The sequence below is a fragment of the Ceratotherium simum genome, chromosome 30 (assembly GCF_057802395.1).
Source record: "Ceratotherium simum simum isolate JZ-2026a chromosome 30, ASM5780239v1, whole genome shotgun sequence".
In the NCBI taxonomy this organism is placed as follows: domain Eukaryota; kingdom Metazoa; phylum Chordata; class Mammalia; order Perissodactyla; family Rhinocerotidae; genus Ceratotherium; species Ceratotherium simum.
This window is the reverse complement of record NC_141929.1, coordinates 3,124,006-3,138,965: the sequence shown is the minus strand read 5'-3', so window position 1 is coordinate 3,138,965 and position 14,960 is coordinate 3,124,006. Positions and strand designations below refer to the sequence as shown.

At 44.6% G+C, this 14,960-nt stretch overlaps 1 protein-coding gene across 1 annotated transcript; it reads left to right on the top strand.

Annotated features, from left to right (window-relative positions):
• The first annotated feature begins 2,219 nt into the window (after positions 1 to 2,219).
• On the top strand, positions 2,220 to 14,061 carry MAP1LC3B (microtubule associated protein 1 light chain 3 beta). The gene is made up of 4 exons (XM_004437042.3): positions 2,220 to 2,374; positions 8,445 to 8,500; positions 12,873 to 12,979; positions 13,616 to 14,061. The coding sequence occupies exons 1-4, from the start codon at positions 2,335 to 2,337 to the stop codon at positions 13,788 to 13,790; spliced, it is 378 nt and encodes a 125-aa protein (XP_004437099.1). The 5' UTR covers positions 2,220 to 2,334; the 3' UTR covers positions 13,791 to 14,061.
• Positions 14,062 to 14,960: the final 899 nt, after the last annotated feature.

Below are 14,960 nucleotides of genomic sequence, written 5' to 3'. Positions count from 1 at the left end.
TGGGGTAATTTGGTAAAGCTTTACGGATGCCTAAGGGACTAGGAAAATATGAAACTCTTCTTCCCCTCCCCCCACCTCCATATGCCAGATATCGATTTTTTCCCTCTTCCAGCATTTGGAACAGTTGTCCAGCAAGAGGACGAAAAGTCCATTTCTCACAAAGTTGCAATTAAGCCAAGAAAGCACTCACCAGTCAGTACTTACTAATGGAAAAATCCAGAAAAGAAAGCAACACACAGTCCACACTCCCTTTTAAGACTTCAAAACTGATCATTTTATGTTTGGCAGAAGGGAGGTACATAATAAGCACTTACTGGATTTTTTTTTTTTTTCAATCTTCACAGAATAAATACAAAACAACCAAGATGGTACACTTGGAACTTAAAACCTTCTTTGGGAACTTTTGAAAAGCAGACAGAATGTTTAGGTGCTCTTCTTTATTCACTATTTACTATCAGAGATTTTTATGGTAAAGAACTGTGACAGAAAGAGGGAAAAAACCCTGGGATAGAAAGTGACACACACACAAACACACTGTTCTTTTGCAAAGAGTGGCAGAATAAAGAGCTACAACTAACATCATTGTTCTGGTGGTGAGGAATAATTATACAAGGATCTAGACATACTGGCCTCTCTATAAAGAAAGAAGTCCCAGCTGTATTAAACTCACGTTGAGAAGTATATGTTGGTATGTTTTGTATGTTTGTATAATAATGTATATTAGCACAATCCAATTACTTTATCAAACAAACATATAAGACAGGCTTTTACAAACTCAAAAGGAGAAAAAGTCTGAAAGTATGGGGATCGTTCAAAAAATTAGCTGTGAAAGCACTGGGCCGGCCCCCTGGAGGATAGGTTAACTGCGCGTGCTCCGCTGCTGGCGGCCAGGGAGGCACACTCACGCACTGCTTGTCAGGCCAGGCTGGGCGGCATCCCAAATAAAGTGGAGGAAGATGGGCACGGATGTTAGCTCAGGGCCAGCCTTCCTCAGCAAAAAGAGGAGGATTGGCATGGATGTTAGTTCAGGGCTGATCTTCCTCACACACACAAAAAAAGCTATGAAAGGACAAAAACAGCCAAAGAGTCAAGTACTATTAATACAGACACGTGTGCATCAGACTTGGAGGTGAGCAATACCTGAACTGGTAACTAAACGCTGTGTGGTGATCTCCATTCTACAGGCCACTTTCACTTGCTCCTTACAAAACACCTGGAGTTCTAAAATGCCCTTTTACAAATGAGTCTGAGACTCAGAAAAATGGTTACTTATTCAAGGTTGCTCAGCTGGTTAGTGGTTGAAAGACTGAGGGGTATGGATACGAATAAAATTCCGTATTTGCGAGACCGGAAAACACTCCTTAAATGAAAACAGCAGACTAATGACATCGGGCAGGCAATGGGTAACGGCTGAGGCGACAACACATAAACCATCCGGAAGTCACCTACGGCTCCAGCATCGTGTCAGAAGACTTTGCCCAATGTGAGAGGCTTTGAGACACGAACAATGATCCTTTGACCTTCTCCAAGGTTAGCGTCTATTAAACACAATCAGACATAACTCAGTCTAGGTTCTTTTCTTAGTTCGGACCTGAGAAATAAGTTATCAGTGGACAGTTTCCTAAAAAGAAAAAAAGAAAACTGAGATGTGCTTGATCTGGAAAGCCAATGAAAACGAAAAGACAAAAAGCGAACACCTGAGAAATAACCACAGCCCCTAACTCGGGGGTCCTCACGGCGCGGGAGCACAAGACTACTTTATTTTCGGGTAGAAACATTATTGGCCATCAGCACCTGGCGCCGGGCACCTATGCGAGGCTAAGAACAGGCGGCTGCGCCGCTCGGCACGGTACCCAGTGGGCCCGCGTCCCAGTCCGCCCAACAGGGTGTGAGCGCCCGGGACCCGGGGGCGCGCCTGGGGTTCGCCGCCGCCCGCCCGGAATTGAGCCCGGAGGCGCACCCACGCGTGCCCGGGGACTGTGGACCGGTCCCGTGGCTCCCTCCCGGAGCCGGCTGACCCGGCACATCGTGCACACCCGGGCCGTCACCTCGGGAACCCGGACCAGCCAGCGCGCATGCGCACGGCGCACTCCTCTCTGCGCACGCGCACCGGCCCCGCCCCTGGCGCTGCGCACTTCCCTCTTCCGCCACGCCCGCCATGGCGGTGGCGACAGCCGGCCTTGGCCCCGCCTCCCCAGACGCCGCGCCGGTCACCTGACGCGGCTGCGGGCTGAGGAGACACAAGGGAAGTCGCTGTCGCCACAGTCGGAGCCGCCGCCGCCTGGAGCAGCCGGGACCCCCCTGCCTCGCCGCCCGCGCCCAGCCTCCCGCGCCATGCCGTCGGAGAAGACCTTCAAGCAGCGCCGCACCTTCGGTGGGTGCCGGGCGGGCCGGGGCGGCCGAGGCCGACGGACGGCTGGGCCGGGGGGCTGAGGGACTAAAGGCGGCGGTGGCTGACGGAGGGCCAGGCTGAAGGGCTCCGGGGAGCGCTGAGGGCGGCGGGAGGGCCGGGGGCTGACGGAGGGCCGGGCCGGGGGGCCGAGGCAGCGGGGGCCCAGGACGGCCGGGCCGGGGGCTGACGGGGGGCCGGGCCCGGGGGCCGATGCGGCGGGGGCCCAGGACGGCCGGGCCGCGGCTGACGGAGGGCCGGGCCGGGGGGCCGAGGCGGCGGGGGCCCAGGACGGCCGGGCCGGGGGCGCCCACCGTGGGTCCCGCGGGGCCGCAGGCGCGGAGGTGCTGAATCACCTTTGGGCCCGGGCGGCGGGAGGAGGTTTGCACGGAGCTGCTCAGCCCCCAGCCCGGGTCGCCGCCCCTCCCCGCGCGCAGCCCCGTCCGGTGAGAGCGCGGCGCCGGCCGCGGCCGCGCCTCCGAGGCGGTGACTCCGGGTTGCAGGCGGTCGTCTTCAGGTAGGGCAGGAGCTTGTCTGCGGGCAGAGGTGACGCCGGCGAGCCCCCGAGTCCGCAGTCCGCGCCTGCCGGCGGGGCGTCTCGGCCCTGTGAGCGGCCGGCGGGCTGGGAGGGCGTCTTCTCCGTGGCCGGCGGTTCCGTGCTTTCCGGGGCCCCAGCGGTGGTCACCCCTCTCCCGGGTTAGTCGGGAGACCCCACTGAGGCTCGCTGGCGTTTGGGGGACACTGCCAGGGATCTGGCGACGGTATTGACTCGTCCGCCGAGAGGAGCGGCAGGCCCTCTCCCGGGCGGGGAGAGCCTCCTGCGGCCCCGGGCCCCGGCGGGCTGTGCGTGGGCAGCGGGGACGCGCAGGTCCCGGCGACTCCAGCCCCGGGGACTGCCTGCGGGCGTCTCCTTGGGGATCTTAAGCGCTGTCCTGCGCGTCTACGTGTGCCTGGTTTCTTGGAGTCTAGCAAGAGCTGAGCGTTCTTTTGAGCTTGGATATGGGTCTGTAGATCTCACTGTTGTTGGTTATTTGATTTCTTGTGCCTGAGAAGCTTCGGCCGGTGAAATTCGCCTCGGCCCGCCAAGCATTTCTTTTCCAAACAGGCTCCTGAGGCAGCTTGTTGGTTCCCAAGGCTGAGACGTGCCTTTCTTGTTAGAGGTTTTCTCTTTAGTGACCTTAGTGAACTCGAAATGTTGTTTAGCTTTTGTGCAGCCCTGAGAGCAACGTTTGAAGCGGGTTTGCTGTTGTGTCTGGCTTCCGTCCTCACTGACTCTGGCATTTGAAAGTTAACTGGGGACATTTGTGTGGGAAGGATGCCCATTTTCTCATGACTGAAACTATAGTTACTTTCCTTTTGCTTAGAGTATTTTTAGGTTATTCTGGAAAAATCTCTGTAGAAGAGGAGGTGGTAAGAATAGGATAAGTGAGGTTAATTCATCCTAATGAATTAGAAGGAATTCATCTGGAACCTGTGCTCCTGGGGGTGAATTAGCAGATATGCTCCATTTTTTTCCCATTAATTTATCTTATATATACTGTATATATGTATCTTATATACACTTTCCCTTAGCTCACCTTTACCCCCCCCCCTTTTTCCTTAAAGATCTCTTAAATAGTCATTTTGCAGAAAAGCATCAAATTATCTTTTAATGGCTACTGCCTTTCTTTGCTCCTGATTATGGTAGTCTTGACTGTCAGCACTGATAATTTTCAGAGATTTGTGCACAATAAATGAGGGAAATCGATTCTTTGGAGAGAACCTCTATAGACCCTAAGACCAACCCCAGTTAGCTTGAGCAGTTGTTTCTCTTTTCAAGTGAGTGAGTTGAGGTTAATTTAAAACTGAAGATAGCTCTGCTGATATCTTCTGCCAGGATTGAGGGTTGAAATGGATCTTAGGGCTCACCCAAAACAACCCCATGCTTTTGTAGCTGAAGAAACTGGGTGGGGCCCAGAGAGGTGAACATCATGGTCCACCTAGTGGCAGAGTCTGGACTTGTACTTTTAACCGTCTGCCATGAATTCTTCCATCTTCCAGTAGGTAGCCATCATTTCCAGTACATGAAGTAGACTAACACTCTGAGTCAAGAAGCATAGTGTATCCTTGCAGATGTTTTGAAAAACCTTATGAACTTCAAAAGCTGTATTTGAGCAAGTAATTTTGAATTCTGTTTTCTCAAATGTAATCATTTCACTCCCTTTTTTTCTGGGGTTGCCCCAGTTTATTTAATAACAGATCTGTTTCCCAGACACTGTTCTGCTGAGATTAATGGCAGACTTAGGTCTTAAGCTTCTCTCTAATAACGAAAGGGTTTGCATGTCTTGGGGGAAGTTTATGTGTTGGTCTAGAATTAATAGCTCCAACTATTCTAATAGCTAGACTGGAGAGTGAGATTTATGCCAAAACGCAGGTAGCACTCCATGAACTTAAGCTGTGTCACTGATTGATGGATTGGGTATTACGTTTATGATTTATAGACAGATTGAGGAAAATATGTATTACGCTTCCATTTCGCTCAGTGAAATACATCCTGAAAAATATATGTAAGTAAAGTTTTACTTTAAATGCCCTAGGGAATCTCAAAGCAACTTTGCAAATGATATGTTGGTAAAATAAGACACCTTAGACCCCTGTCCTCTGTTTTTATCTGTTTGTAAGGCTTATAAGGATTCTTAGAGACAGGAAGAAAAGGAATTTGGGGAAGTATATCTTGATAGGCATTTGGAACAGTATTTATTTCCACTTTACAGCTTTCATTTGTTTATTCATTTATTTCCGCAAAGCCCCAGTAGATAGTTGTACGTCATGGTTGCACATCCTTCTAGTTGCTGTATGTGGGACACGGCCTCAGCATGGCCGGACAAGCGGTGCGTCGGTGCGTGCCCAGGATGCAAACCCGGGCCGCCAGCGGCGGAGCACCCACACTTAACACACTTAACACATGAGGCCGGCCCCTTTCATTTGTTTATTAACCATCTTCTATGTATAAGCCTAAGCCCTGGGGAATGTAGAGATGACTAGAGCTGGGTCCCTGACTGCCAGGGGCAGTCTGTTGAGGAAGACAAATGATAAACAGATCATTACAGTATTATGAAAATAATTGAGTAAAAGAATTGGTCATATGGGCCTTTGCTCTGAGTTGTTTGTAATGCTTTTGTTAAATATACTGTTAGCCTCTGAAAATAGCTGTCTACTCAAAAAGAGTTGAGGTATCAGCATATACCATATTTACTCAATTATTCCCGGCTTACCACTGCATTTTCATTGCAGCTGGCCAAGACACTAGAGACATTCCTATGGGACTTCGATGCTACTCTTTTCACCTTAAGGAAGTCACTTGTCTTCGTACCTGAGTTTTCTCACCTTTAATAAAAATAATCACCATTGTCTTCATTTTTGGGCCATATTTTGGGGATAAATCAAGATATAGAAAACTTTTGACACTATAGTTTGACTTTGAAGCCTCACATTTAGAGCCTATTTAGTTTTTTCCTTTTCCATTTACCAAAATAAACCTGTTTCCTTGTATAAAAAAAAATCTCTTCCCCTTCTGTCTGAATGTTTCCACTTACCTTTTAGATTTATTAGGATAAGTCTTTAAATGTGAAACATATTCCAGGGTATATTAAAGAGTTATCATTCATTTGCTAGAGTGAATTAATTAAATTGTGGTTTCCCCTAACCTCTGAAATAATCTACCCTGACAAAACGAAGGCTTTTGTTGTGAAGAGGGTTGATAGCTCAGTCTAGATGGTAGAGCACGTTTTCTACAGAATAGGACAGACATAGGGACAGGTCTTAGAGCATCAAGCAGTTCAGCTGGGTGTCCTACAGTTTAACTCAATTCTAACACTGTCTACCTGGTGATAACCTCAGATCCTACAGGTTAAGTGCTCAGTACCTCCTCCACCACCACTTAAAATGCTAATTGCAAGTGTAGGTTGTTACCTGTGTTTCTGTCCAACTGGCTATAAATCAGGTTCCTGCGACCCCCTCGTGTTTGATTAAATCGCTCAGGGACTCACAGGACTCAGGAAAACCTTTTACTTACTAGACTATTGGATTATTATAAAGGATATTAAAGGATGTGAATGAACAGCCCCATGAAGAGAGACATAGGATGAGGTCTGGAAGAGTCCTGAGCACAGGTGCTTCTGTCCCTGTGGAGTTTGGTATGTGCCACTCTTCCTGGCACCTGGAAACTCTCCAAACCCAGTCCTTTTGGGTCTTGATGGAGACATCATCACTTAGGCATGACTGATTAAATTGTTGGCCATTGGTGATTAATTCAGTCTCAGCTCATCTCCCTTTCCTGGTAGTTAAGGGGTGGGGCTGAAAGCTCCAACCTAATCATGGTTGGTTCCCCTGGCAACCAGCCCCCATCGTTTTGGGCTTTCTGAAAGTCATCTCATTAACCTAAACTTTGGTATGGTTGAACAGGGCTTCTTTATCACTCTTTTATACAAAAGACACCTTTATCACTCTTATCACTTAGGAAATTCCAAGGGTTTGGGAGCTCTGTGCCAGACCAAATATATGTTTCTTGTTATAAACAACAATATCACAGATGAGGACCACTAGGTTAAGTTTACTATTGACAATAGCTAAATTTATTTATTTTTTTTTTTTAAAGATTTTATTTATTTATTTATTTTCCCCCCAAAGCCCCAGTAGATAGTTGTATGTCATAGCTGCACATTCTTCTAGTTGCTGTATGTGGGACGCGGCCTCAGCATGGCCGGAGAAGCGGTTCATCGGTGCGCGCCCGGGATCCGAACCCGGGCCACCAGCAGCAGAGCAGGCGCACTTAACCGCTAAGCCACGGGGCCGGCCCTTAAATTTATTTTTATTCTCATGTATTGAATAGGAATATGCACTGGTAGGAGTCCATAAGTTTCAGTCTTCTTTGTCTTTAGCAAATATGTTTAGTAATTTATCTTAGAAGCTGATTTAGAAATGTTGGATGGGAAAATAGAAATAGAACCTATATATTTGTATTTGAACGTGAAGAGTTTTTATGAAGAGTGATGCTAAAATGGTTTTAAAAATCCAAACAAAATTGACAATGATGTTGGCATAAATTCATATTTATATAGGTTATAGCATCTTTTTTCTTGGAGCTACCAGTATAAGCACTTTCTCAGGAAGTTCATGACTGATCATTTATTTGCAAACAGTAGAAGAATGAATCCTACTGTAGTAAATCAAGGTGATTTTGTTAATTTTTTATTGGAAGGTTTTAATTAATGCCATCTTAATCATATGTTCATATATTGCTTTATATATGACATGTCTCTCCAATTATATTGTCACCTTATTGAGAACTGGACTTGGCTTGGTTTGTTTCCTATATTCCCCAGAGAGCCTAGTACAGTTGTTGAAAGTATAAATAAGTGATTTTATTAAGGGGGAGAATACAGAGATATTCTCACAAACGTATTCAGCAATAGACTTTGAGCTTTAAACTTTAATTTCTTTTGGGCGCTGAGCATAACTATTTAAAACTCAGGGCATTTTTTCCATATTCCTTTCTCTTGGCAGTTTTCTTTTAAGCACTATATCATTAAAAAGCTGGAAGTAATTAGAGAAAATGGGATTGACGAGCCTATGGTTTATAGTGGATTTCTATATCAACTTAAACTGTGGAAAATTCACAAACATTGTCACCAAGGTGGTAAGAGTCTTTGGAGGAAAGATCGGTAATGCCACACAGTTAATCTGCTGATTATATCTGACTATAAACCTGGGTTCCCAAACCCTTCAGAAGGAGGAATTCTGTACTCCTGGTCTTATGTCATATTACCTGATAGAGCCATGTAATTTCATGTTGGTTTCCATGTAAGTTGCCTTTGGCCTCACATACCAGCCTTTGCCAGATACAAAGTGGTGTTGGTGTTTGGTTTCTCTCAGTTCTGGGAAAGATATCTTTACTGCTTTGCTCTGCTACAGCTAAGAATAGGTGAATTCAGATATGGAAGTCACCAGTAAAAATGCAGGAAAGAAGCTGCATTTTGGCCCTCAATAATGCCTATGTCTCTTCCTTTTGTTGCAGAACAAAGAGTAGAAGATGTTCGACTTATACGAGAGCAGCATCCTACCAAAATCCCGGTAGGTAGTCCCAGGCACCTATGTTTCAGTCACTAATAATGCACACAGAAGAGAGCACTGCTTAAGGTGCAACTTCAGCACACTGCTGCTCTGCGCAGCTACCTGACAGGAGTTTTCTGTGGGAATCCTCAGACAGGCAACCCCTGTGTCAATCTTGTGACGTAGAATTGAGATAGCTTGACCCACAGGTTTTTTTTTTTTTTTTTTTAAATGTAATCATGCTCTCTTTACTCCTGTGTCTAAGTTTGCTGCCTTAATGTTACACACTTCACAAATCAAATGTACTTATTGAGGGGGAAAGGGATAGAGGGGCTAGAACTGTTAGTATTTTATCAATGGAAGGAAGTATCCACCATCTTCTTTTTATTTATTTATTTATTTATTTATTTATTTATTTATTTATTTATTTATTTATTTATTTTTCCCTCAAAGCCCCAGCAGATAGTTGTACGTCACAGTTGCACATCCTTCTAGTTGCTGCATGTGGGACGCGGCCTCAGCATGGCCGGACAAGCGGTGCATCGGTGCACGCCCGGGATCCAAACCCGGGCCGCCAGCAGCGGAGCGCGTGCACTTAACCGCTAAGCCACGGGGCCAGCCCTGCACCGTCTTCTAAAGGAAGCAAAACTACCTCTGTGGAAAAGTCAGTAGTTCTCAGGATTTAAATGAGACTGCATATTCCAGGCTGCCTGATTTTTGATGCCTCAGAGCAGTCTCTTTATATTTGGCTTCTTTGCAAGAGATGGAGGAAAGACGCTGCTCTTTTTTGTTATGTGTAGGGGCCTCAGATGCCTGTTGCTGTGCCCAGCCAATAACACCCTGTGCCCCAAATCCTTTGGTGGTGGACCATAAATAGGCTTCTGCTGAGGCACTAGGTCTAGAGAGAAATGGTCAAAAGGAGCTTTTGGTTTCAGACAGAGGCTGAGTTCAGGCCCTAGGTTCAAGGTTACTGATATTAGGCTAGTTATTAAAATTCTGAGAGGAGCTGCCAGATCCTCATCTGCAAAATGGGAAGAGAATCCCATCCCATGTGGTTGTTGGAGAGATTTGCATAATTCTGGGTACATGGTTGTTACCTTCTACTAATTCTACAGACCACTTAGAAACTCCACTGCTAAATTCTATAGAAGCTTTCATGTTTTGCTGTGTGATTGGTCATCTCATACCAAAGTGAGGGGAAAGAAGATGAAGATGACGGATACCGTGGGGTTGTGCTGTAAGGTGCACAGAAAAGAGAATGAGATGGGTCTGCTCAGCGGTTTCATAACTATAAGATTCTACAGTAAAAGACATGTTCTCTGTTTTCCTTGAGCTGGTTGGAAATTTCACAATCTGTCCTCATCAGTATAAGGCCTGGGGGTGAGCCTTCTGGGGAATTTCCTTAACTTTAAGGTTTTTCCTCACTTTTGAGTACCTACTACGTCTATTTGCTAGCAGATGCTAGTGGTTGGAAACAAAAAGCCAGCCCAACAGTCTGTCAGGATATGTTGCATAGCCTCCTTTTGAAATGTGAATATCTGCCTACATTCCTGGTCATCTTTTCTGCTAGAAGTTTCAGGCTGTTTGCAGAAATCACATACTCATACTTCCACATACGTGCTTGTGACATCCTGAACGAATCTGAGAACCAGACTCACAGGCACTCGTTGAGAATAGGAGGGATGGACAGAGAAGGAAGGCATAGGCAGCTTGCGGGCCCTCCAGGCTCCATTCCCCAAAGGCGGCTTTTTCTTCTAAGCTCCTGTCCATAACCCTATGATCTAAGTGAAACATTTGAGAGGGCACTTTTCCGATCTAGCCAAATGCCTTATCCCATTACTTATACATCTTCTCTCCTAAATTAGAAGAGTAAAGGAAAAATAAAAAATAAGAACTGAAAAAGTAAAGCAGTCATTTATAGGGGATTGTGTTTTCATGGAGATCACCACCACATAGCGAGTTAGGAGCAACTAGAACAGCTCCCCTCCAGGCAGACCAGACTCAGCAACTGAGAGCAGAAGTTGCCCAAGGTCATCTTATCCAGCATTTCCTAGGCTGCTGTGTGTTCCTTTAATGGAAGGATTCTAAGGTCTTGAATTTTTCTTCTCATTCTCTGACTACTTCTGCCTCCTCCTGAGCCAAGAATCCAAGATTTCTGTATTGCCTCTGATTTCTGCTACCACTTAAACCAAGGCAAGTGTACCCACTGATACTTCCTTGTGGATATCATGTTCTGAACATGCCGTGTAGATAAAGCTCTTGATGTTACCAAGGAAGGTGATCACAGCTTGATTTAGACTTACACAGAACCTCACGTAGGTCCCATACAGTAGAACAATGTACAGAGAAGCGTTTTTCCCTCTTCTAAAGAAACATTACGTAAAGATTTTCCATTGCTCTCTCAACTTCTCATTGTTGTGACAGGGTAGAGAGTTGCTGTACGTGGAGAGGGAGGGATGTCTGCACTACTCAGTAAATAGATGATAATGAGGCTCAGAGGCAGTCACCAGTCTGTGGTCAGAGCTTTTACAGTGGCTTAGAACTAGATAAAAGAAACATCTTTTTCCTCTATGGAATGGAAGTATGGCAAGGGGCTAATTATTTCAATTTATAATGTGAAACTATTTTTGTTCCCTGCGTAGTTCAAGATTCTTGACTTTTAAAACTCATTAAAGAAATATCAAGAATATTTTATCAGGGGCCGGCCCCGTGGCGTAGCGGTTAAGTGTGCGCACTCTGCTGCTGGCGGCCCGGGTTCGGATCCTGGGCGCGCACTGATGCACCACTTGATAGGCCATGCTGTTGCGGTGTCCCATATAAAGTGGAGGAAGATGGGCACGGATGTTAGCCCAGGGCCAGTCTTCCTCAGCAAAAAGAGGAGGATTGGCATGGATGTTAGCTCAGGGCTGATCTTCCTCACCAAAAAAAAAAAAGAATATTTTATCAAAATGAATCTTCAATTCTTTCAGCACCAAATTTGTCTCTGGAACCAGCTAATCATGGGCTTTACTTGTCAAATAGTTACTTAGGATTTGTTTCATGTCAAGTAGAGAAACACATCTCTAGTATGAAAAAACATCGAGTCTATATCGAGTCTATTACCATAATTAAGATCTTCCTTACACTTTTATTAAAAGACTCCTGCCATGTCACAGGAAATGGTGGTATTGGAATTGACAGATTCAAATCTTTACATGTTAACCTGGTACCAGCCTCTCTGCTCTTTTAAGGCTTGGGGTCTGTTTCTGACTGGGTAGTATATTTTCATGGTTCCAAATAACGAAAGAATACATAGTGAAGTTTCTTTCCCCACCCTGCAGCCACCCTGCTCACTTCCCTGGAGGCAGCCACTTTGTCTGTTATGTACCTTGTTTTGTAAGGGATAGCGTCTAAGCTAATAAATGATTACTCTTGACAGGAGATCTATGAGGAAACTAACAAATGTGCTATTTTAAACACCATTTTGGCATGTGCCAGTTACAACATAGGAAGTATTTTATCTATTTTTCATTGTTAATGGCTGTTTTTTTATTGATGTTTTAATAGTTTATAACACTGTGAAATTTTGGGTTGTACATTTTTGTTTGTCCATCACCATATACGTGTCTCCCTTCACCCTTTGTGCCAACCCCCTACCCCCACTGCCCCTGGTAACCACAGTACAGTTTTCTCTGTAATGGCTATTTTTTTTTTTTAAAGATTTTATTTATTTATTTTTTTCCCCCCAAAGCCCCAGTAGATAGTTAGTTAGTTGTATGTCATAGCTGCACATCCTTCTAGTTGCTGTATGTGGGACGCGGCCTCAGCACGGCCGGAGAAGTGGTGTGTCGGTGCGCGCCCGGGATCCGAACCCAGGCCACCAGCAGCAGAGCGCCTGCACTTAACCGCTAAGCCACAGGGCTGGCCCATGGCTATTTTTTTTTTTTAATTCACCCATCTTATTTTATTTTTCCCTCCCGAAAGCCCCAGTACATAGTTGTATGTTCTAGTTGTAAGTCCTTCTATGTGAGCCACCACCACAGCATGGCTACTACTGACAGACGGGTGGTTTGGTTCCATGCTCAGGATCCGAACCTGGGACACCCAAGCAGAGGGCACTGAACTTTAACCACTAGCCCATCAGGGCTGGCTCTGATGGTTAATGGCTATTTTTTTTTTCTTTTTTGGTGAGAAAGATTGTCCCTGAGCTAACACCTGTGCCAGTCTTCCTCTATTTTGTATGTGGGATGCCGCCACAGCATGGCTTGACGAGCATTGTGTAGGTCTGGGCCTGGGATCTGAACCTGCGAACCCCAGGCTGCCAAAGTGGAGTGCGTGAACTTAACCACTGCACCACTGGGCTGGCCCCAGGTTGATAGCTATTTTGAAATCACTTTTCTGGCTTCTTTTCTAGGTGATAATAGAACGATACAAGGGTGAGAAGCAGCTTCCTGTCCTGGATAAAACCAAGTTCCTTGTACCTGATCATGTCAACATGAGTGAACTCATCAAGATAATTAGGTATTTAACCACTCTTTTTGTTTTTTATTTCTTTGGGTAACTTCTTTTCTTTATCAGACTTACAGATAAATCTTTAGCCTAGTTCTGATTAAAATCTATACAAGCTTAATAAACCTATAAGATGTTTCATTTCTGAGTTTTTATATTTCTTTTCTGTTGGATCTCATGTCCCTTCTGATTCTTTCATCATAACATCTAGTGTAGATGTTGTCTCTTAATCAGAAAAGTTATAAGTTTTGCATAGCAAAATTAGTAAAAGAATGTAACTTGGTGCAAGGGTAATAAATTGCACCAGTTTAGATCTTAGTTTGTAAATTATATTTTGAACTGTTTTTCTCACATTAGATACTAATGGCTGTTCAGACAGTATACTAGTTTAAAATTGGCTTCAGGAATATAGTAAGAATAATCTGTCAAGGATTATCACTAATACTGATCATGAATATCATCATATAAAATGTCCTGTTCTTTATGAGAAGAAAGATTAGAATCATCATCAGTAAGGCACACACTTTATTTTGCCCGAAGCAGCAAAAATCTTTATACTTGTATATTGATCAGGGTGGGTGGTGTTTTTACACATGCTCCCCAGTTATTGATGTATCAATATTTCTTCACATTTTTTTCTTTCAACAGAAGGCGCTTACAGCTCAATGCTAATCAAGCCTTCTTCCTGTTAGTGAATGGACACAGCATGGTGAGTGTGTCCACACCGATTTCTGAAGTGTATGAAAGTGAGAAGGATGAGGATGGTTTCCTGTATATGGTGTACGCCTCTCAGGAGACGTTCGGGATGAAATTGTCAGTGTAAGACTGGAAAAAGGCGTCTGTTCCAGAATCTTTTAAACCCTTACCAAGGAAAAACAAAGGGATGTTACCAACTGAGATTGATGAGTTCATCTAATCACAGATCATCAAAACAGTAGTGTTCCTGCCTAGGAGTTTTAGGAAGTTGTTTTTGTACTTCAAGCAGAAAAACTGAGCTCCAAATGAGCACATTCAGCTTTGGAAAACTATTATTTAACCTAGGCTGTTTTGTTTTCAAATTTATAAGTTTAAAAATAAAATATTTTGCATTCTGAGTTGCCAATAAAATAGACCTTCAAGTTATTTTAATGCTCTTTCCCCAATAGGAACTTGCAATTTGAGCATTCAGAGACATTGTCTCCTCTCTAGGTTCACGGAACCTGCCAACTTTTTATAGAAGGGTTTCTACTCAACTAGAGAAATCTCTGCAAGAGGATCTTTAAGCATAAGTTGTCAAGCATAGCCCCCACAAAACGCATTTGCCATAATAGTTGGCAAAAAGCAGGGTAAATGGGGGTGTCTGAGAAAACTCTAAACTGCTGAGGTTCCTGATTCCTAATAAGTCTACCCCACGTCAACACTCTTGCAGTGTCAGTACGTTCTTCTTTGATTTGCTCTTTAGATGGTTGTGCATAGAAAAGCACCATGGCTCAGTAGGAACCCTGAATAATTTATAATTTTGGTCTAGTTTCTCAAAAGGCCCAGAGATGAACAGTGACATTTCTTCTGTTTTGGCTATTCTTTAGCTCGTACTAGTGCCTGCTTGGGTGAATAAACAAGCAGTTGTGTCAGTTTCATGCTTTAGGACAGTGGTAGAAACTATAGAATACTGAAACTAAAAGCATTAACCTTCAGATGCCCTTCCTCTACCTTTTGGCTTAAAGCTGTAGATGATCCATGTTTTATGTTAAGTGTGTGATTAAACTATGTTATTCAAAAGTTACCACACTTTTAAGAGTATTTCAGTTATCACTGTTAGGTCAAACCATCACAATTCCCCACTAGGTGCATGTCAGTTGTGAAGAAAACATAGCAGAAGCAGCCATACGCTCTTCCAGATACTCATGTCCAGAGTTAAACACTTCCCGAGTCCAGCTAGAATAAATGCCCAATGCTTCCTACTACCTGCATGGGGTTCCTGTTTACTATTTTCGTGGGAGTATCACAGACTGCT